The sequence below is a fragment of the Grampus griseus genome, assembly GCF_964374135.1.
Source record: "Grampus griseus genome assembly, chromosome: 3".
In the NCBI taxonomy this organism is placed as follows: domain Eukaryota; kingdom Metazoa; phylum Chordata; class Mammalia; order Artiodactyla; family Delphinidae; genus Grampus; species Grampus griseus.
In genome coordinates, this window is record NC_139019.1 from 125,802,729 (window position 1) to 125,826,405 (window position 23,677).

Below are 23,677 nucleotides of genomic sequence, written 5' to 3' on the forward strand. Positions count from 1 at the left end.
CATTGTGAGAATAGTTCCTATTTAATGAGTGTGTGTGCTCAGCAGGGCTGAGAACTTTCTACGCCTGATCCCATTTAATCCTCACACCACGCCAAGGAACATACTATTATTATCCCCATTTTATAGATAAAGAAACAAAGGCTCAGGGAGGTGAAATGACTCACCCAAAATCATATACCTTGTAAGTAACAGAGTCAGGATTTGAACCCAGAGCTCTGGCTCTTAACCACTGATCAACATTGCCCACTAAAAAGTAACCCCAGATAGCTGAAAGGACTCAATTATGCCAAAATCTCAGAGCACACTGGATCGTCTGAGCTTAAATCCTGGCTCTACCCCTTTTCATCTCCCTTGACAACTTTTCTTAGTTTCTTAGCCTCTGTTCCTCATCTGTAAAATCAGGATAATAATCTAGCCCCCAGGCTGTTAGGGGAACTCACGGAAGCCCCTAGCCAACTGTGCCGGATGTGCGTGTGAAGAAGTCACATACTGTTTTTTTTTTTTTTTTTCACATACTGTTTTAATGACAACCATGTCCCTGCATCAGGCCCCCAGGGAGCTAGGGTGGGTGACCCCCACTGACTCAGAAGCTGCAGGGAGGGGGGCTCTGCTCCCTGAGCCCCAGATGGGGCAATAGCCACCTCCTCTGCTGGGGCAGAGGCTTCCTAGCGGCTGACGTGTCAACTCAAGGCTGGCCCCCAATACCCCTGACATGCCCTGCCCCTACTCACCAAACCATGCCTGCTGTTCCCCCTCCACCTCTATGGCCAGGCCAAAGTCCGCCAGCTTCACTGCAGCGCCCTTGAGCTTGGAGGCAAGCAACAGATTCTCCGGCTTCCCAGGACCAGAGAAAAGAGGGAAAGGGGGAGAGGAAAAAGCCAGAGGACAGTGAACAGATTCAGAACCTCACCTCTGCAGCTCTGGGCTTACAGGAGGAGCAGCTGAGCGACCCAGAGGCACACCGCCCACCCCCCACCCCCCACCCCCAGCCCCAAACACAGAACCCTGAGCTTCCCAGAGAGGGGACTACCCCACTGTAGCCCTCCACTTTCTGCAATAGGAAGACCCTTCTTCAACCTGCCAACCCCTCCTTCCCCTTCCCTCAGAGTTTGGTTCTGGGGCTGAGGTGGGGGTGGGGCAGCGGGGAAACAGCCATCACCACAATAAGGAAAAAGAAGCAAAATTTATTGTGCTTCCACTATGTGCCAGCCCCTGGGCTCAGGGTTTTGCATACATCATTCCATTTATTATCTCAACAACCCTTTGGGGTAAGCATTATTATCTCCATTATCCACAGTGGCCTTCTTACATCCCCTGAAACAGCCACGCTTGTTCCCACCTCAGGGCCTTTGCACTTCCTGCTCCCCCTGCCTGATTTGCTCTCCCTCCGTGCGTCACAGGTTTGGCTCCTTCTCATCATCCAGCTCTCACCTTCATGTCACCCCCTCCAAGAAGCCCTCCATGACTACTCTATCTAAAGGAGGAGTCCCCAGGTATCTTCTGTCTTAGCTCCTTGTTGTTACCTTCATAGATCTCATCACAATTTCTAATGTGTTTTCCCATCTGTCTATGTGCTTGTTCATTATCCGTCACCTCTGTACAATATGAGTTTCTTATGTGTTCTGTCCACCAATGTATCACCAGCACCTAAAACAGTGGGCGGCACATAGCAGGCACTTAAGTATTTATCACATGTATAAAGATGAGGAAACTGAGGTTCAGAGAGGTTAAGTGACTTGACTGAGATCACACAGCTAGTAACCGATAGAACCAGATCGAGGCATAGTCTGGCTCCAGAGCCGTGCTCTGAACCACTCTAGGCTGAGAGATGTGGGGCCTCCTATGTGCCACCTGGCCTGTGGGGCATGAAGGCTGTCATCTTCTGCTGGGTCTGGAAGACAGGAAATCCCCCTCCTCAGGGCAGAGAGGTATTAAAAGTAGGAACTTTTCGGTTAGAAAGCCCTAGCTTCTGTTCCCAGTGCTGCCACTTCTATGCTGTGGAACTTGGGCAAATTCTTTCACCTCTCTGAGCTTGAGTCTCCTCTCCAAAAAGTGGGGATAATGCTTACCTCGTGGGGTGGCATATGGATTAACTACGATAGTCCCTGTAAAGCACTTCGCAGTGGACTACAAATGCTTGATAAGTATCAGTACTCATATTTTTTGTTTGGGGAGGAAGAGCGGGGGCTCCGAGTCCCTGGAGACAGCTAGTTTCTTCAGACCCCCTTCCCTACTGGGACTTCCGAGGAGTCCCACACCTGACCTTTCACTGCCCCAAACTAGGCAGAATGCAAACAAGTATAGCTCCTTCTGCCCCTCGTTAAGGCCTCTTTGGTCCTCTGGGGACAGTGTTCCCAACACGTCCTGGGTCTCAGTAGCTGTCCTGCCCTGATTTGATGAATGCGCCACTAATTAATCTATCCGGAATGGCCTAAATTTGTGCTGCCTCTCCCTGTTCCTCCTCTCGTGCAGGGGCTATGGTTATAATGGGAACAGGCCCTCGGGGAAACCTGCCCTGCAGTCTGACCAGAGACTCTCCTTGCGTGCACACTTGCCTGCGGGTCTAGACTGAGACACTGGGAGCTCACCTAGGCTCAGGTGCAGAGCCACAGATGGCTCGTGACAGTCAGAGGTGAGCAGGGGTTCTGGTCAGAGCACTGCACCCCAAAGAGGGACCTGGACTGACTGCAGGATGCCCAGAGAGGGTACCCGGGATGAGGAAGGCCTGGAAATCCCATCCTAGGGGGGAATGGAGGAGAACAGCCCGCAGAAGCCTGAGGAGCTGCTACAAAGCCACTCACGTGCCTCCAGGGTGCTCTGAGCTGGAGGCCTGACCTCTGTGTGGCCCCAAAGGGTAGACCTGGGGTTCACAGGCGAAGCCCCACAGTGGGAAAGATTGAAGGAGCATTTCCTAGTAGTTCAAGGGGCTACCCCATAAGAAGTGAGTTCATAGTCACTGGAAGTCAAAAAGCAGAGGTTTGATGGACACCTGGCAGAGTCACCTAGAAGGGTTAGGCAACCTTCAGAAGCAGGAGGTGCAGTGAGTGGCGTTTGGTCCCAGCCCACCGGGAGCATGGGATCTGTGTCAGAAGCCCAGGGCTCCAGCCCTAGCTCAGGCACAACTGAACGGCCTGTTCTCGGGCAAATCCCCTGCATTCTTTAGGCCTTAGTTTCCTGCTCTGCAAAATGGGGGTGGTGTTATGCAGCTACCACACACTGATGCCCTGAAGCCCAGCAGAGGAGCACCGTGAAGCATGTGCTGACCGGGCGAGGCCGTGAAGCTGGTGCCAAGCTTAGACTCCACATCTGCTTAGTCCAGTCCATCTCCTTCAAGTGGGAAGAGGGAGGACGTGGAGGGCCCCAAAGCCTGTTTTCCTACCTCACCACTCCCCTCAGAGGCCCAGAAGCAAGACTGATAACGTGTCTGTGTACCAGGCACTGTGCTGTCTCCTTTGACATCCTCAGCAACCCTGTAACGAGGTTGCTATGACAACCCCCACCATAAGGAAGCTGAGGCAGTGCAGCTAGAAAGTGGCCCAGCTGGGATTTGGACGCCACCAGAGCCAGCCTTGGTGGCCTAGCTGCCTCTCACCTGGCACAAAGCACCTGAGGCTGGGAATTGGGAAACCTGGGTCCCCAGCCCAGATGCTCCACCTCCCTGAGCCCGGTTTCCTCATCTGAAGAGTGGGGGAGACATTCCCCACCCAGCCCAATTCAGGGAAGCTAACGGGGTTCTGATAGTACCCCTGGCTCTGCAGGTGGAGGGAAGGGCAGGGGATGGAGGGGCAGGCTCCCGGTGAGCCGCACCCTCAGGTGGGTTGCTCACCTTCAAGTCCCGGTGTACCACCCCCATCTGGTGGCAGTGCAGCACGGCCTCCAGGATCTGCTGGATACAGTGACTGAAGAGAGAGAGGAAGGGGGCAGGGGGTGAGGGCGGGCCTCCCCTGAGGAGCCAGCAGGAGGGAGTGCCCTGCCCCCAGGCACCATTGCCAGGCTGCAACTGGCACTCACCTGGCATCTGCCTCACTGTAATACTCCCGGGCCACGATGTCTTCAAACAGCTCCCCGCCGGTGACGCTGCAGAGACAGGCACAGAGTCACTCACCCACAGAGGCTCCAGGTGCCACGTCTTTTGGAAAAGTCTCCAGGAAGCTAAGAGTTGGGCCCAGGGATCTCAGAACCTCAGGCCCAAAGGGAGGGGCCCCAGAAGCCACAGGGGTGCTCCCCACTACAACCCCCTTCCTGACTTCCAGCCCACCCTTCCACTGACCTCTCTCCCATCCACCCTCAGGGAGAGCCAGGCTGAGGTTAGAACTGGGGGTGAGACACTCAGAACACGTCATTATGATTCATTAGGCTCCTGGAAACCCAATGACTGGAGCTTTTTTGTTTTTTAATAGACTAGTTTTTGGGGGAGGGGGTAGCTAAATTTTTGGTGAACGTGGTGAAATTTTTTGTGAACGAATTTTTTGGTTCACATCAAAATTGAGCAGTAGGTACAGAGATTTCCTATAGCCCCGCTGCACATCCCCCCACCCTGACATGCACAGACTCCCCCATTGTCTCAAGTATTGTCCTTTACCCATGAGACCGGGAGCCACTGAGACCTCTCAGTTCATGTTTGCTTTTCATTCAATTGACTGGCTTTAAAAACTTTAAATTTATTCCAAAAGGAAACTTTATATCACCACTAGAAATGGAAGACCAGCATCACTGGCCACAAATAGAAACGAAACTAAATATATGATGATGGAAGTTAAAAGTGTTTGTTGGTGTGTCAGGAAAACCAGCCTGCACTGCTCAGGTGGCAGGCCTGTGTTTTGGGAAACTCTGTATCAGAAGAGGTAATTCAGCCCAACCTAGGAGGCATGTGGACTCTTCAGGCCAAGAGACCCAGTGAGGTCATCCCTGCCAAGGCTGTCCCCATCCCCACTCTACATCCCAGGATGGGGCCAGACTCACAGGTCAAAGATCAGGTAATGGTGTCCCTCCTCGGAGATGCTGTCGTGGAGCCGGACTGTAGGAGGGGCCAAGGCAGCTGGTTACGCAGGACACAGGGCTTCCCACCCCCAGCCTCCCTCTCACCCCTCAAATAGCCAACATTTCAGTTTCTCCGAAAGTCACGGAGCACAAGCCAGTTGCCAGGTGCCTTGACAAATACATATGAACAAAGGGTCACTGACATCAGGCATCCCCAAAAGATGCCTGGGCTTAAAGACTAAAGACTCCTGCTTTGGTCAAAGTTTGGTCCCCTTCCCACTGCAACCTTCAGTTTCCCTGCTGGGAAGGCCAGTGTCATGGAAACACCTGTGGCTCAAATCTCTGCCACTATGCTAGCTGTGTGAGTTTGGCCAAATTGCTATCCCTTTCTGAGCCTCTCTTTCCTTGCCTGGACAATGAGAATGAAACCCCTGGACTCGCAGCCTTCTTGTGAGAATTCCACGAGGCACACAATCGATGTTTACTCAGTGCTGGCCCTGTGCTAATGGCCCTGCTCTGCTTCCGGGTCTGAGGTGACAGCAGAGCTGGTGGAGGGGGGAATGACATTGGTCCCTCAGTTCTGGCTGCTGAGAAACTGACATCTCTTCATACCTCATTTACCAAGAACAAAGGCAGAGCTCCCAGGAGCCCAGAGCTTCCAAATTACCCCCTGAGCTTCTGGGAAAAAAAAGGGGGGCCCAAGACCTGGGGCTGACTCTGTGGTGGGGTCCCACACCCTGTCAGCCAAGGACAAGTTCTCCCAGGACACGTTCATGTCCTTCCCTGCACCACAACTTAAAAATGGCTGTGGAGGGGGGTGTGGGCTCAAAGAATTACGGTACATTGCACAATGGAAAATTACACAGCTGTTAAAATAATGCGGCAGTTACGTATCCGCTGGTGTGGAATCGTCTCTAAATTATGCTGTTTGGTGAAAAAGCAAAGAGCAAAGCAGTATGCATAGTCCTTTTCTGAAAGGATGTATTTCAGCTTGCGTACGGCCTAAGTCTCTCAGGATACAGAGATGTGGGCGCTGAGGGTGCCTTGAGGAGGGGAATTGGGACAGCTGGGGTTGTGGGTCGTTGTGACTTTTCTCTGTAAGCCCTAGTGCCATCTGAATTCCTGCCACGTACATGTATTTCTGACTCAATACTGAACCCCCAGAGAGCTTGTGGCCCTCACATTGGCATATAAAGTTTGGAGAAGCAGGCATTAAATACCCCAGAGTGTGTCTACAGAGAGGAGGATCAGAGATGGAGGATGAAGGGGATACAAATTTAAATAAAATGTCTTTTAAAAATCTTAAATGATATATATTTATAAATAATGACTGAAAGATGTTTTTAGTATATGTGCTGCCGAAGTGAGCCCCTGAAAAATGTTTTTAAACTATCTTAAAGCAAAACTAAAAAGTAGGTAGCCTGAGAGGACATATAATATAACCCTGCTTTCATTATTTATCAACATTTTATTATAAAAAATTTCAAACAGGGCTTCCCTGGTGGCCCAGTGGTTCAGAGTCCGCCTGCCGATGCAGGGGACATGGGTTCATGCCCCGGTCCGGGAAGATCCCACATGCCGCGGAGCGGCTGGGCCTGTGAGCCATGGCCGCTGAGCCTGCGTGTCCAGAGCCTGTGCTCTGCAACAGGAGAGGCCACAACAGTGAGAGGCCCGCGTACAGAAAAAAAAAAAAAAATTTCAAACAGAGTCAAGTGAATACCCAAGTACCCACCACCTGGGTTCTATCATTAATGTCTTATTATACTTACTTTATTATATTTCTATCTATCCCTTCATCCTTTAACCTATTTCAATTTGTTAATGCATTTCAAAGCAAAGATAGGCTTGACTTTTGAAATGTATGTGTTTTGAACTGAGCATCCTGTATTTTCTGAGTGCAGAATCTGACAACTGTACATTGGTGCCCTGCCCAGACCCCCTTTAGTAAGATGGTGCAGCCATCCTGCAGCTGCAGTGGGTTGGCTTACCACTCACAGTTGCCCTCCTTCTCTGGAGAATAGCGCACTGCTGACGGAGCCACCTTGCCCACGTGGTTACCTATAGCCTTCAGCCAATGATGGACTAATGTGGGGAGGCAGAGTCTGTGCAAAGGGCCAGTCTCCTTTCCTCAAGGAGGGACAACTCCAGATGTTTATGTTCCAGAGGCCTCCCCACTGCACCCTCCACCTGGGACCAGGTCAGAGTTAGACTTGACGTGAGGCCACGTTTCTACTCAGTTCCCTCCCCTCCCTCCATCCTGCTTCACCCCATCCCTTACAGGCTTCCCCTGGGAGCACACCCTCAGTAAACCACACGCACCTGAATCCCTGCCTCAGGCTCTGCTTCTAAGAAACCTGACCTGAGGTAATATGTTTAGATGTACTTGAGAAGGTACAGATATCAGATATTACATGGAAGCCTACATCATCAATGTTAACTCTAGATGCTGAGGTTATAGGAGATACCTCTAAAATTATTAGTCTTCTCATTCATCTACCATAAACTTGCATTAACAGTGTATTGGGGCAAAGTTTTGAAAAACACCCTTTCCTCCAAGAGGATTCTTGGGCAGCAGACTCCTTCCTGTCTACTCTGCTCAGGTGTTTTAACTCCTCTTTCCTGAGTGTGAGAAGCTCTGAGAAGCCAAGCTACATCCAGAACCGTCTCAAAAAGAGCTTTTAGAACTGGGTCAACAGCCATTTCAGAGGAGCTCCAAGAAAACTGGGGTTCCAGATCTACCCTCTGGCCAGGAGCCTCAGCCCATTTTAGAGAAGGTCCTCAGGGCTCAGGGAAATGGACAGAATGCGGGGCCGAGGGGCGTATCCAGAGCTGCCTGTAGCTCAGATGGTGCCTTTGTGCTGATTGTAAAAGGCTGGCCCTCTGCTCAGCCAGGCGAGGGGGATATGGGCTGGATTCCGGCCTCCACCTGCGGGATGATACTGGAGTTGGCTTCAATCCCCGAGAGATGGCTGCATCACGGCTCAGAGCTCAGGAGACAGGACTCCTCATTTCAGTGCTGTTTTCACACACAAAACCTCGCCTCCCGTGGATGGAAGCTGTCCTCAGGGAAAACTCAACCCAGAGCCCAAGAGAGGCAAGGATTCAAGGGCCATGGCCTATGTGACAGTCCCATCTCCTGGTGGGGAGACTGGCATGTGTGTGCTCATTGATTTATGCTGTCACTGCTTGTCAAAGAGCGAACAAATCTGTAATCTAGTTTTCATTTGTGTAGCTGGATTCATGAACTTCTGACACTCCTGTCCTATTTCCAAGTTACCATTGTTTTCTTTGAAACTGAAGGGTCTATTTGACCCCCTGGCCACTGCCCCGCCCCCCAACAGCACACTCCTGATAGCACCTGATAGTCACAGAAGGACTGAGAACATGGGCTCTGCAGTCAGACTCTCTGGGTTTGCCTTCCGGCTCCACCTCTTAGAAGTTGTGTAACTTTGGGCAAATTACATAACTTCTCTGAGCCTCCTCTTCTAGCAGCAGTGCTAATACCACTGCACTGGACTGGTGTGGGGAGTTAATGCAGTGATGTTCGTACAGCACTCAACACAGTGCCTGGCACTAGGAAGAACTTAATAAATGAAGACATCATCATCTTCATCACTGACTAACCTCACTTCCCTTGGCCACCCCAAATCACCTGCTAAACTCTCATGTTGTCTCCTGCTCCCTGGGGCGGCCTTTGGGGTTCAGGGGCGGGTCTGCCTCAACAGCAGGTGCTAATGGTACAGAGAATAGAGTATTGTCCTCCCCGAAGCAGGATCTAGGAGGTAAACGCTTTGTGCGTAGCACAGCTGGACCCACCTGTGCTGAGCCAGGGACCTCCCTGACCTAGTGCCCTGTGTGTGGCTGGGCAGTGGCCATACACAGGCAGCAGCCAGTGACCTTGGCTGGACTCACCAAGCAGCCTGAATAGGACTCAGCCTAGTTTCTCTGGGCACGGACCCACTTCTCAGGTTCTGCATCCACATCTGGACCTCTTTGCACTTCTTTGGGCAGATTCCAATCTACTTTGAACTGAGATGCTTGGAGGCTCAGGAAGCGGTACCCTCCAAGGACACTTCCAGCCCTAACAATAGCTTCAAGTTCCTCTGAGTGTCTTCCTGTTCTGGATCTCAGCTCTGCTCTCCACGTCCCTGTCCATCAGCCACCCCCACCCCCTCCCCATCATTTCTTTTTTTTTTTTCCCTTTGGCTGCACCACACGGCTTGCAGGATCTTAGTTCCCTGACCAGGGATTGAACCCGGAACCCCTGCAGTGGATGCAAGGAGTCCTAACCACTGGACCGCCAGGGCAATCGCCCCCATCCTCATTTCTTCCGCAGAGACTAGCAGAGGCCTTGGCACATGGTGGGGCCTCGGATGCCCTTGACATCAGGTGAACAAATGGAGTAAATGACTCAGTGACGATGATGAAGATGATAGCTGCCATTTCTGAGATTTTACCACCTGCCAGGCTTGTGCTAAGTGCTTGACTTACAATATCTCACTTAACCCTCACAACACTTCTAGAAAGTGAGTAGCATGATTATCCTCATTTCACAGAGAAGGGTACTGAGTCTGAGAGCTTCATAGCCTGCCCAAATTCAAACACCATATAAAAGGTAGAGCTGAGGGACTTCCTTGGTGGTGCAGTGGTTAAGAATCCGCCTGCCAATGCAGGGGACACGGGTTCGAGCCCTGGTCCGGGAAGATCCCACATGCCACGGAGCAACGAAGTCCGTGCGCCACAACTACTGAGCCTGTGCTCTAGAGCCCGTGAGCCACAACTACTGAGCCCACGTGCTGCAACTACTGAAGCCCGTGCGCCTAGAGCCCGTGCACTGCAACAAGAGAAGCCACTGCAATAAGAAGCCCGTGCACCACAACAAAGAGCACCACAACTAGAGAAAGCCCACACACAGCAACGAAGACCCAACGCAGCCAAAAATAAATAAATAAATAAATAAATTTTTAAAAAGGCAGAGCTGGGATTTGAATCCAGGTGTGTCTGACTACAAACTCCATTCTCTAAACCACTGTGTTATATATAGTGCCCCAAACTGACGACTCAAAATCTTCATGGCTCAAAGGAATGAGAATCATATGAAGATTTAGGCAAGAGGCAAGACTCCAGGTAAGGTTGCTCTGTGGGAGGGTATAGACTGAGAAAAGGTGGAGCAGCTTAATGATAATAAAGCACTTACGGGGGGTTGTTATTGTACTATGCTCTATGTGATCATCATAATCCTACAAGCTATGTATCATTTCCATTTTCCAGATGAGAAAATTGAGCTTCAGAGCAGTTAAACAACATGTCATGGATCACACAGCAATTAAGCAGCAAACCCAGGATTTGAGCTGCAGTCTGTCAGCCCCAGAGCCCATAACTTACTCCTCCCCTTTAGAGCTGGGAATGAGCGGGCGAAGGAGGAGGCAGCGTTGACCTGAGACAGCTGCAACTGTGTAGTGGCGCACGCGTGCGCGCGCGCACACACGCATACGCACACACACGCACGCACGCACACACACACACACACACACACACTCCCCACCTCCTTCCTCCAGGACTGATGGCCTTTCTAAGCACCATGGGATTATATAGTCAGAGACCACTCATGACCCCCTCCATTGTACAGTTGGGGAGCTGGAGGCCCAGAGAGGGTAGGAGCTGACCACAGTCATAAACAGATCAGGGGCCAGGATCGAACCAAGGTTGCTCCCCGCCAGCCACCTTGCCACCCCTTCTCCGATTCTAGCCCTGGAACCTCTAGCTGCTGTGTGTACAGCTCTGCTCCTTTTCCCAGGCACTGGGAAAGGGGAGGTGCCTTCTGGGTATAAATAGCAGATGGAGATGCTTCTCTTCATCAGGGAAGTTAACCCTTGGGGCCCTGGACATAGAGAGATGCTTGCCTCCTGAGGGAGAAGGCTTGGTAGCTGTCAGAGCTGGAATGTTCCTTACAGAGCACCTAGACCTTGTTCCTCAAGTGTGGTTGGTAAGCCAGCAGCCGTGGCATCACCTTGCAGTGTGTTAGGAATGCAAAACCTCAGGCCCCATCCAGACCCACTCAACCAGAATCTACCTTTTAACAAGATGCCCAGCTGGTCCAGACAGTCCCCTCCTTGTGAAGATGGGAGAAGTGGCTCAGAGAGGGTAGTGCTCCTACCCAAAGTCACACAGCTGTTCCCTGACAGAACTATATCTAGACTCTGCACTCCCTCCCCTCCATGACTCAGAACGCTGCCAGGCTGGGACGCAGCCCCCAAGTTGTGCAGGGGTGGGGGAGGGGAAGTCAGGTAGCGATGTGCTCTTTCAGCGCCATCCTGCCCGCCCTGGGCTCAGCCGCTCCATGCAGCCTGTGTTCAGTCCACCCTGGGCAGGGGCTGCGCTGGGGCTGGCCTCGGAGAGGCCAGCGCTGCAGGTCTATGCAGGTGGGCAGGGCCACGGAGCCAGGCTGACTCAGCGTGGGGGTAGGTTTGGGGAGTGGGCTGCACCGGTCAAGGCCAAGCTTGGCCTATTTTCGTCTCTCTCAGAGCTTGGGGAGTTTTCCTGAAACAGCTTTTCTGAAGGAGGCTGCTGGCAGCGTGGGCTGGAAGGAAGGGCCCCTTCTTCACCTTCCCCCCCCCCAACCAAGCTGCTCTCCGAGGAGTGCGGAAACCAAGACACACCCTTTCCCACCTCTATCGCCTCAGTCCCCGAGAAGAGAGCAGCTACCCGCTCCCCTCAACAAACACCTACCAGGGCAGGCAGGGGAGCTGGGCCAGGCCCCACCTCTACCCCTCACCTATCCCCCATGCTCACCAATGTTGGGGTGCTTCAGCAGGCGGCAGATGCGGGCTTCACGCTCCAGCTTCTGGTGGTCTGAAACACAGATGCCCAGGTGAGTCCAGGTGAGGGAGGAGCCTCCACCCATCCCATCTCTCCCTCCTCACAGCCTCCACCTCCCAGGGCAGCACCTGGGCCCCGGGCAAGCTCGTCCGCCTTTTGGGCAGAGCCTCTGGGTCTTCCAGGAAGGCAGTGGGCTGCAGCGAAAGGGAGGGAGGCTGGGTTTGCAGTGACGCAGAAGTCCCTTCCCCTCCCTTGGCTTTCAGGGCTCTCAAACGAGGGGCATCTCTTTCCTGTATCAGAGCCAAGCTCCAGGCAGCCTGGAACATCCCCACTCCCACAACAGGCTCCAGCTGCCCCTCCTCCAGCCCTGCCCCTCACACTACACCCCAGACGGACTGAACTGCTGAACTTCACCTCTCCAGGCACGCGCTGCTCAGCCCTCCCACTCTGGAGTCTTCGCACACGCGGTTCTCTCAGCTTGGAAAGCTCCCTCTCGGCCTCCCACCTGTTCCTCACCGGCTGTCATTCACTCCTACCCATCCTTCGATGTCGCCCTTTCCTGGCAGCCTGCCCTGACTACCAGCTGGTAGGGGCTCCTCCTCTGTGCTCTCGGGGCCCCTGGACAGCACGTCCCATTCTGTCTCAGGGAGATCGCTGTCCTTGAGGACGAGGACTTGGTCTCTGTTGTGCCTGTGGCATCTACCCAAATGCCTGGCCCATAGTAGGTGCTCAAGGAATAACTGAATGAAAGAACAAACGACTGAATGAACGAAACTTTCTAAGGGAGTGGGAATTCTCTGCAGGAGAAGGGCCATATTAATTCACAGAAGCCGCCTCCCGTGAGAGGAGCTGGGACCAGGGACACAGAGAGCCCCAAAGAATCTGCAGGTAGAACTTGGCCATGGCAGCCTCAGGGCTTACTCAGAGATCTCCCACCTGCTTCTCAGGACGTTTGTCCAAATCCCCTGGATTTCCCTGCCCACCTGGGAGAGAGGCCTTGCTTGGGGTCTGCACCTGTGGTCCCTGATACTGAGGCTGCTGAGAGCAAGCACACCCATGACCCCACTCAGTCCTCCCAACAGCCCTGGGCTATGGGCATCACTGTCCCCATTTTAAGCATTTTGCAATTTCCTTTTTGGTGCTTTTCTCCAATTTGGTATTTAATGCCTTAATTTTAAAAAACAAAACAGTATATAAAAGGAGCCAGTCGCAAATGTAGACTATGTAAGCCCTCATGACAGTCCTCTGAGGATGGCACTACCACTGTGCTGGCTTTACAGAGGAGGGAACAGAGGTTCAGAGAGATTAAGTATCTGGCCCAAGGTCACACTGTGGTGAGCAGTGGCCGCACGCTTTGTACTCAGGCAGTCAGGCTCCAGGTGTAAGCTTTAAAACCTTAAGTCAGGGAGTTCCCTGGCGGCCTGGTGGTTAGGATTCCGGGCCTTCACTGCTGTGGCCCAGGTTCAGTCCCTGGTCAGAGAACTGAGATCCCGCAAGCCGTGTGTCACGGCAAAAAACAAAACAAAACAACAACAAAAAACAACCCGGTGCTGTCCCATTTTCCACACCCTGACTCATCACCACCTCCTCCACCTGCCCCCTATTCCCGAATGGGAAAATTGAGGCCCAGAGGAGGGAACTCACACAGACACTCAGAAGCGGAGCCAGGACTAGAACCCCTGTCTCTGAATGGCCCCTCCAAAGCAGGTGGGCACCAGGGAGGATGATGAGGATGGAGAAAGTCCCAGCCCTGTCTCCAGGCAGCCAGCTTCCCTCTCCCCTTCCCCCTCCATTAGAGGAATCACCAGCCGTCCTCCAAGGGCTGCAGAAACCAAGATCAATACTAACATGTGGCTTTTCCATCAGCAAAGCAATTAAGACCAATCCTTCTTCCATAGAGTGGAAGCTCCACTCCCCAGCTAAAGGCGGCTACAGGCTAGGGGAGGGGAGGCTGGTCCAGGCTTAGGGGTATCCCCCGGTTCCTCTTCCCTCTCTGCATCCTTTCATATCCTCCAGGGCGGGGGGAGGAAAGCTGATTCCCAGGCAAAGGAGGGGGATCCCCATCCAGGGCTGGTCAAGGTCCATCCCTGAGCTGAGGAAGGCTGGACCCTCCCCAGCTCCAAACCCTGCCCCCCACCCACCCATCCCCAGCAGAACCAGAAACCAGGCAGCTCAAAGTGGGGCCTATCAGTGGGGGCTGGGGGCCTCCTGACCCAGGCTACACATTCAAGGGATAAAGGATCTAAATCCAGAATTCTGATGTTTTTCTCCACGCGAGGTCACCCGGGAGCAGAGGTACACTGACAGGATTGAAAGAAGAAAACGTTCGTCACACAGTTCAAATGTGTGCCTGGGGACTTCCCTGGTGGCTCAGTGGTTAAGGATCCACCTGCCAAAACAGGGGACACGGGTTCGAGTCATGGCCTGGGAAGATCCCACATGCTGTGGAGCAGCTAAGTCCGTGCGCCACAACTACTGAGCCTGTGCTCTGGAGCCCGCGAGCCACAACTACTGAAGCCCACGAGCCTAGAGTCCGTGCTCTGCAGCAAGAGGAGCCACTGCAATGAGAAGCCCGCGCACCGCATCGAAGAGTGGCCCCCGCTCACCGCAACTAGAGAAAGTCCGCGCACAGCAACGAAGACCCAACGCAGCCAAAAATAAATAAATAAATAAATTTAGTTTTTAAAAAAAGAAAATGTGCCTGGTTACCAGACCTCACTGCTGGAAAAGCTAGGAACTAATTCTTTTTATAAATCTTGTAATCATCTTGTGCATAGTACAATTACACTGCATTGCAAATTTCAGCGCTAAAATCATTAATTTGTTGAATGTAAACATGTACTTTATACAATAACTTTTGTAACTCTGAAATGTTTTCATTTTCTAATATGTAGGGAACCTCAAGAAACGTAGGGACTGAGTTCCTCTTGACCTCTGAGGCCTTGCTCCATTAGGCAGATGGAGAAACTGAGGCCCAGTGCTAAAGGAGCAGTCTCTTTATCAAAATCAAGGTGGTCATCAAGGTGATCAAGCCTTATTACAACTCAGAGCTCTGAGAAACTACTCCTGAACACTCCCCCCAACCCCCAGCCAATAGTCCTGGGCAGCCACAGACCTCTTATTAAAATATAAATTAGATACTGACTTCAAACTTGCCGACAGCTTCCTAATGTACTTATAATACAATCCAAACTCCTCACCACATCCAGGAAGACTGCTGGGTGCTGGGTCCGACCTCATCTTGGCCTTGAAGCTCCAGCCACACTGGCCTCCTTTGCGGCCTCAGGCACTGCAAGCCCCTTCCCACCTCAGGGCCTTTGCACCTGATGTGCCCTCTGCCTGGAACACTCTTCTCCTGGGTCTTCTCATGGCTGCCTCCTTTTCAGGCAGGTCCCAGCACAATGTCACCTCCTCAGAGAGCTTCCCCGGCTGCCTTTTCTGAATGTCCCTCCAGCCCCATCACTTCCCCATTACCCTGTCTTATTTTCTTTGTAACACTCATTGCTACCTGAAATTACCCAGCTTACTTGTGTGTTTAATGTTCTTTTCAGTCTCCCTCCTGTAGAAAACAGGTGCAATGAGAGCAAGACCTTGTCTGTGGGTCTCTGCCTTGTTCCCAGGGCCTAGAGCCACACAGCAGCTTGTCCAAGTTCCCATAGCCAAGAAGTGGCAGAGCTGGGATTTCAACTCATGTTCATAATTACTGTACTATATTGCCTCCCGTTCTCATAATTGATAAATTAATCCATCCAGCTCAGTAGAGGCCCATGACGGTGAGGGGTCTGAGAGAAGCTAGTCTGCAGCCTCCTGCCTGGGTACCAGGAAGACTTGCTCCCAATGCCCATTATGATAAATGCTTTGTGAAGATTCTCCCTCTGTCCCTTGGGGCAGGCCTGGGGGCAAGATATTGGGGTTAAGGGGGCCAGCCCTGCCCAGAGCTCGGCAGGCAGCAGGTGGGTGGAAACTCTGGGGAGAGGTTCCTGGGGCCAAACAGTACCAGCAGGGCAGAGCGGGACAAAGCAGAGCCCCGGGAAGTGCAGTCAGGCAGCCTGAGGGCTCTGCCTGCAGAGGGGGTGGGTTCTAGCAGGCAGGTGGGCAGCGGGATTCTGGCTAGAGGCACAGGAACCAGGGCAGAAAATAGACCTCTCAGTCTCTGAACAGAAAATGTCCCCTCCCCCCACAGGTCTTCAACAAGCCTCCCGATCCTAGGAAGTTGGAGAAATAATCCCGAGGGCCAGGAGTGCGGGGCAGGGGTGGGGAAGGAGATGAGAGAGACCGGAAAGACGTGTCTTACTGCCTCTTCGAAGGCTCCCTTGCATGGACCTGAAGCTCAGGGGCAGCCTGAATGATCTCACCCCGTGCTTCCCACCCAGCGTCCTGGGACTGATGGCCGGGGAGCCGAGGAAGTGACCCCTCAGCGCTCAGGTGGACAGTGGGGCTAACGGAGGTCGCTGTATGAGGGCCACTCACCTCTGGCGGCACCAGCCACATCCGCTTGCCCAGCGTGCCCTAAAACGTTGATGAATTCTGTGTGTGCCTGCCTGGCGAGGCTATAGCTAGGAAGCTTCCAGAGCCCCTGGCAGGGAGCTGGCGCTGAGCATGTACTGGCTGTTGTCACTGCTGACAGGACTTTTTAAATGCAAGAGCTTGGGCCTCCCCTCCTGAATCCCACACCCTCAGCGGTGGAACTGGGGCAGCTGTATTTTTCAAAAGGCCCCCAGGGGGATTTGGCAGGGACTGGGACAGGAAAATATTTTTACCTTCATTTCATGTCTTTATGGCTTCCTCGAATTGTTTATACTATGAGCATTTTATATAAAAGAGTAGTTTAAAAATAGACACAAAAATTCTCTCCGGGGTTTGGGAAACGCTTGATAGAAGAGGCTGACCCCGTGGAGAAGGGGAAGACACAGCTCCCTGGGGAGTGAACCGACACCCCACGGGGGCGTGCCCCCCCTCTGGGAACTGCCAAAGTCACGGGGGTGGGGGTGGGGTGGGGGGAGTGCCAGCAGGAGAAGCTTGGAACGTGTTGGCAAATATTCAGCATCAAACCAGTCCCCACCCCAGGCACTGTGAGCGGCAAACAAAGAAACCTGCTAAAAGAAGCTCTGCCCCTCATCTCCTGCTGGGGAGAAACGCGTTGGCAGTTGGCAGACTTCTTCGGGAAGGTTCTCTCAGAAGCTCCCCACTCCCACCCTTCACATTCACCTAGGCCTGAGCGCCTTCCTCCCAGGAGCTCAAAGGCCCTTGAGATCCAGAGAGGGGGCAGTTACTGCACAGCCCAGAGTCTACACTGTCCCTGGAACGCTTAGTCACCTTCCAGAAAATAGGCAATGCTCCCTCCATGCCCCCCATATGCATCTGTCTCTTTCTGTCGTGTGCTTGTGTGGATGTGGCTCTGAGAATGTGGTGAACTGGCCCAAGATTCCCCAGAATCCAGGGAGGACCTTGGTTTCTTTCTTTCTTTCTTTCTTTTTTTTTTGAGATGTTTTTGATGTGGACCATTTTTAAAGTCTGTATTGAATTTGTTACAATATTGCTTCTGTTTTATATTTTGGTTTTTTGGCCACAAGTCATGTGGGATCTTAGCTCCCCTACCAGGGATCGAACCTGCACCCCCCACATTGGAAGGCAGGAGTGCCTTAACCACCGGACCACCAGGGAAGTCCCAAGACCTTGGTTTCTGACCCTCCCTCATTTTGGGGGCAACCCAACCAATCACCCCAAGCCGTGGCTCTAGTCCCGCCCCCTCTGTATCTCAGGGATTGGGACATCTCCCTTGATCAATAGTGATGTAAAGCACAGAGAGGGCACCAGACAGCCACTAGTCACACAGCAACGGCAAGGCAAGTCCCAGCAATTGGGTGAGGCAGCCCTCCTACTGGCCTTCCTGCCAGCCCTGGCTCCCTGCCCCCGGCTCTGGCCCTCGACCTTCCACAGGTCTCGCCCTTCCACGCCAGCGTTCATGTGGACTGTGTGGCACGGCGGGCCCTGGTCTTCAGAGCACCCCCCCCACCCCCAGCCCAGCCTCTCCTCCCTGAAGGACACTGGTCTGCCTATGGGCGGGGTTCAGTAACTAGGAGAAAGCACTGGGCTCCCAGCAACACTGAGCCAGAGAGATGAAAGGCAGCAGCACACAGTCCAACACGGAACATGCTGGGAGGCCTGCGGGGGACAGTGTGCATCCTGTGCCAGCCTCTGTGAAATCCACACCTGCTGGGCCCTGGCCCAGACACAGCTGCCACTATGCCAGGCAAACACCTGGACACTTCACCAATCCCTCACACGATGTCTTCCACACTGCACAAGCCATGGGCTGCACAGACCGCACGTGTACCCGCCTCACCCAACAGAACGTCCTCCACCCACTGGGGGTCCCCAAGGCAGCAAAGACCCACCATTCAGAGCGGAGATCTTTTTTTTCCGGTACGTGGGCCTCTCACCGTTGTGGCCTCTCCCGTTGCAGAGCACAGGCTCGGGACGCGCAGGCTCAGCGGCCATGGCTCACGGGCCCAGCCGCTCCGCGGCATGTGGGATCTTCCCGGACCGGGGCACAAACCCATGTCCCCTGCATCGGCAGGCGGACCCTCAACCACTGCGCCACCAGGGAAGCCCTAGCGCGGAGATCTTTGTAGATAATCCTCCCCAACGTGCTGACTATGGTCACCACCATTACCGCCCTAACCACATGCTAAGGGCAAGAAGCAAAGCTTCTGTGCAGGCGTTCCAAGTTTTAACATCCATACAAATCACCAGTGTCTTGTTAAAATGCGATTCTGGGGCTTCCCTGGTGGCGCAGTGGTTGGGAGTCCACCTGCCGATGCAGGGGACACGGGTTCGTGCCCCGGTCCGGGAGGATCCCACATGCCGCGGAGCGGCTGTGCCCGTGAGCCATGGCCGCTGGGCCTGCACGTCCGGAGCCTGTGCTCCACAGCGGGGTGGGGTCCGCGGCAGTGAGAGGCCCGCATACCGCAAAAAAACCAAACAAAACCCAAAACAAAACAAAAAAAAATGCGGTTCTGATTCCTTATATCTGGAATCATGAATTTGCATTCCTAACAGTCTCCTGGTGTTGCTGATGTTACTGGTTTAGGACCACTTCCTAATTAGAATTACCTGGGGATCATTTCCAAAACCCAAGTCGCAGCCCAGACTAATTAAATCGCAACCTGCGGGATCCAGGCATCAGGAGTGTTTGAAGCTCTCCAGGGGATTCCAGGCTTGGAAGCCACCGTCCAAGGGAGTATATAGGGACCAGAGGGTGGACTGGATTGGTTGAAGCTGAGTGCACTTGGAGTTCACGGGACACTGGTTGAGCCCCCAGACGCGTCGGGCGCCGTCCTAGGTGCTGGGCGTATGTAGGGAATGAGACCCACTCCCACCTTCTTGGTGCTCATGGTCATGAGGGAACATAGATATTAAACAAGGCACCAATCCAGTCAATGGGATAGCTCCAGGTTGATAGAAAGCCACAAAGAGAGGAAACAGTAATGAGAGATATAAAATGGGGAAGTCCCCCTCAGGTCTGGGGGTCAGGGAAGTCTCTCCAAGGATGTGACATTGAACTGAGACCTGAAGGTTGAGAAAGAGCTATCCTTGTAAGGAGCCAGGTAAGAGCATCCAGGTAGAGAGAAAGGTAGGTACAGAGGTCTGGCGGTGAGAATGGAGGCAAGCAGCAGAAAAGCAGGGAAAGGAAGGCCTACCGAGCACCTTAGTCTTTACCTGCACGGGTGGATGAGGGGCAGAGAGCCTGGCTTGTGGGAGAGGCTGTGGCCTCCAGCCCAGACCCTCTAAGGAAGGAATATGGAGGTGTCTATTCTCATCATACCCACAGGAAGAAGAGCCCCCACCTCTGACAGCAGCAACATCCAGGCGGACAGACCCAGATCCTGGTTCTAACCCAAGGGGTAGAGGGAGGGCTGAAGGGAGGAGAGCCCCGGAGGGCAGGCCAGGCACGGATCCACCGCCTACCTCTGGCCGAGAGCTTCTTAGTGTTGATGATCTTGGCAGCATATTCCTGGCCAGCCAGCACCTTCACACACCTGCGCACCACTGAGAAGGCTCCCCTAGGACAGAGAAGGCAAAGAGGGTGAGGGAGGGCCCAAGGGCTGCGTTCCCAAGAGACACCACAGTTCGTGCAGCTGCACCGTGCTGGGAGGGAGCCCTCGCTCAGTGCTGCTTGGGCTCGTAGGGGCTGCTGGGGCCCGATTCAGGGACGGAGCAGGCCCGGAGACCCAGGCGAACCACTGGTAGTAAATCTTTAGGAGCTTGGCCTCATGAGACATGAGACTTGTAGAGTCCTAATAAGTTAGGTTCACCAAATTCTAAAACATTAGAATCATGCAGTGTTAGAATCACAGAATCTAGGTCCCTGGAAATTTTCAGTTTTTTACTCTTTGAGTAGGTAACACATTGACATGGTTCAAAGTTCAAAAGGTACAAAAGTGTAGATAGTTAAAAGAGTCCTCCCCATCCCTGTACACTAGTCTCCAAAGTCCCCTCCCAAGAGATGGCCAGTGTTACCAGAGCATCTTTCCACAGATACTCTCCGCAATACTGGATACTGGACCTTGCATGCTGTTCTACATTCTCCTCTTTTTCAGAAATATTTTTTTTTTTTTTTTTTTTTTTTTTGGCGGTACGCGGGCCTCTCACTGCCGTGACCTCTCCCGCCGCGGAGCACAGGCTCCGGACGCGCAGGATGCGCAGGCTCAGCAGCCATTGTTCACGGGCCCAGCCGCAACGCGGCATGTGGGATCTTCCCGGACCAGGGCACAAACTCGTGTCCCCTGCATCGGCAGGCAGACTCTCAACGACTGCGCCATCAGGGAAGCCCCAGAAATTTTTTAGAGATCCTCCTTCTGTATTATAACATAAAGAGTTCCTATTGTAAATCAACTCTACTCCAATAAAAATTTAAAAATAAATAAATGTTTTTTAAAAAAAGAGTTCCTCATTTAATCATGTGGCTGTCCTATAACTTACCTAGCCAGTCCCCTGTCGATGGGCAGTTAGGTTACTTCCGATCTATAGCTATTACAAACAGTGCTGCAATGACTAACCTTGTATGCGTGCATTACAATTACATTTCCCATGTGTACAAGTGTCTTCGACTAAAATTCTAGAACTGGTATTATTTGGTCAAAAGGTAGGTGTTGTGTGGTAATTCTGATAGATAATGAGAGATGATCCATCTTAGAGGTGTACCAACTTACTTTCGTACTAGGATGTGAGGGGACCATTTTCCTCCACCCTTGTCAACACAACGTGTTATCAAACTTTCATATCTTTGCTAGTGAGATGTGGAACGTGGTGACTCAGTGCAGATTTGATTTGGAATTTTCATATCAAGAGCGAAGCTGAGCAGTTTTTCATGTTTTAAGAGACTCCTGGGTTTTTATCTTCAACGTATTTGTGGCTGGGAGAACTTGGAGCAAGGGCTGTTGGTTTCACTGCTCATAGAAGACATTGTTGCCATGTGGAATGTGGCCCATTTCCCAGATTGTTTGATTTTTCGAGAAAAACTGGAAGTCTGGGTATTTTCGTGACATTTCCCAATTTTTAAATACTGGTACCTTATTCCAAAAAATTTAAACACAGTATTTTGCCAAACAAAACTAGTTTGAGGGCTAGATCCGTCATCTAGGTGCCATGTTATACCCTCCACCACAAAGGTCAGCTGGTCCAACCCCTTCACATCACAGAGGAGGCCCCCTAAGGGGCCAGACACTACCTGTGGTCACCACCATTACCACCTTAACCACAGGCTAATGTCAAGAAGCAAGTCTCCTGGGCAGCCTTCCCCAGTTTTAATGTGCGTATGAATTACCCAGGCATCTTGTTTAAAAGGCAGATTCTGATTCCTTAAGTCTGAGGCGGAGCCCAAGATTTTGAGCTTCAGTGTAGCTCAGGGTAGATTGATTGCTCAAGGTCACACAGGCCATGTCATGTCTAGAACTCAGGTATTTCCTCCCCCAGGTTTTTGGCTTCTCTTCCACCCAGGGAGCCTGCCGCTTGCTGGCCTGAATGCCCAGGTTCCTGAAATGGCCTCACCCCACCATATCCTCCAAACTTTGATCCCCTCTCCTAAGCACACAGGCAGGTCCAAGCCACAAAAATGAGGCTGATGGGAGCTGGGGCGGACGCTGGCAGGCACCGGCAAAGCCCGCAGGCTGGCGGAGATGCTTGCCCTACACACACCCCTGGGCGTTGTGTCACCGGCTTCTTCGTGTCCGGGCAGCATGAAGGGAATGGGTGGGAAACTGTGGCGAAGGATAAGTAAGAAAGATCTGGGAGGAGGGCTAGAGACCAGGAAATATGACCTCGTAGGAAAGCTGAGGAAGGCCAGAATTCATGGGCACAGCAACAGACCGTCCGTGGGGTGTGCAGCCCTGCCTGTCCTCCACCTGGAGAGAGCAGCAGACCGGGTGCCCCTCCCTGAGAAGCCTCCTGGCGACATGTCCCGCTGTTTGTGCTCCCAGAGCACCCCACACCTCCCCATCTAGCCTAGGACTGTGCTTGCTCGTTCAGCTTGTCTGTCCACCAGACGGAGGGTTCCTGAGGGCCAGGACTGGAATGTTCTCCACACCCATGCACAGGTACCCAATGCTACCTACCAACAGGGCCTCCATAAATGTTACTCTAGGAACAGGAGGCAGATTTAGGTGAGAGGTTCTCAAATGAGACGGGGAGAAGATTTCAGTCTGGGGTTTTAGGAATAGGAACAGGCATCTGAGGAAGGTGAGCACACTGGTCTCTCAAAGGTGCCCACCCTACCCAAACAGGGAGGTTTCTGCCCAGTGGGAGGCCATGATTCTCAGAAGCCCCAGGAGAGAGAATGTTTCAAGGGGTCACTTCTGGGAAAGGTTTTGTGAACTCCAGGGAGAGGAGGAGCAGAGAAGGAGGGCTTGTCTCACTCACCAGCATCTAGCTCATGCTTGGGCCAGAGTTGGAGTTTAATTAACTTGGATGGAGGGATGGATGGATAGAGTGAGGGAGAAAGGGAGGATGTGAGGCAGGGAGGGAGAAATATAATTTCTCCACTAGAGAAACAAAACTCCATTCTAGATAAAGACATTAGATCGATGGTTATCAAACAGGCTGTTTCAGAATGCCTTGGGAATCTTTTTTTTTTTTCGCTGCATTGGGTCTTCGTGGCTGCGTGCGGGCTTTCTCTAGTTGCGGCGAGCGGGGGCTACTCTTCGTTGCGGTGCGTGGGCTTCTCATTGCGGTGGCTTCTCTTGCTGCAGAGCATGGGCTCTAGGCGTACGGGCTTCAGCAGTTGCTGCGCGTGGGCTCAGTAGCTGTGGCTCGCGGCTGTAGAGCGCAGGCTCGGTAGTTGTGGCGCACGGGCTTAGTTGCTCCACGGCATGTGGGATCTTCCCGGACCAGGGCTCGAACTCGTGTCCCCTGCATTGGCAGGCGGATTCTTAACCAATGCGCCATCTCTTTTTAAAAGATTCCCGGACTTCCCTGGTGGTGCAGTGGTTACTGCACCTTGGCCCTTGGCCCTCACAGCAACCCTGTGAAGTTGGAATTATGATCCCCTATTTCACAGATCAGGAAACTGAAGCCTTAAGGGAGCAGGCATAATCCTGTCGAGGCTGTGAAGAGAATCCAGGTCACCTGCCCTTGTTCTTCTGACTCCACCAAAGGCAAGAGAGTGTGACCCTAAAAAGCAGGGGCTCTGGGCTCACAAAGCCCTGTGATCTGATCGTGACTGAGCCCCGACTGTGTGATATTGAACTTGGCCCTTCAACTGTCTGTTTCCTCCTATAAAATGTGGTCTATAATAATATCTCCTTCCTGGGTTTGTTGGGGAGGTTAAGGGAGGTAACACATGCAAAACACTGGGCACAGTACCAGGTACACAAATGCC

The 23,677-nt window shown here is 52.7% G+C and overlaps 1 protein-coding gene across 1 annotated transcript in view; it reads right to left on the reverse strand.

The window, feature by feature from the left end:
• Nucleotides 1–23,677, reverse strand: part of CAMK2A (calcium/calmodulin dependent protein kinase II alpha) — a gene marked incomplete at its 5' end in the record, with an annotated part of 64,433 nt that overhangs the window by 29,344 nt on the left and 11,412 nt on the right. Inside the window, 6 exons of the mRNA XM_082650097.1 lie at nt 732–834; nt 3,827–3,899; nt 4,012–4,077; nt 4,963–5,017; nt 11,773–11,832; nt 19,771–19,865. Of these exons, the coding sequence (XP_082506223.1) occupies nt 732–834; nt 3,827–3,899; nt 4,012–4,077; nt 4,963–5,017; nt 11,773–11,832; nt 19,771–19,865 (452 nt within the window). The remainder of the gene's footprint in view (nt 1–731; nt 835–3,826; nt 3,900–4,011; nt 4,078–4,962; nt 5,018–11,772; nt 11,833–19,770; nt 19,866–23,677) is intronic.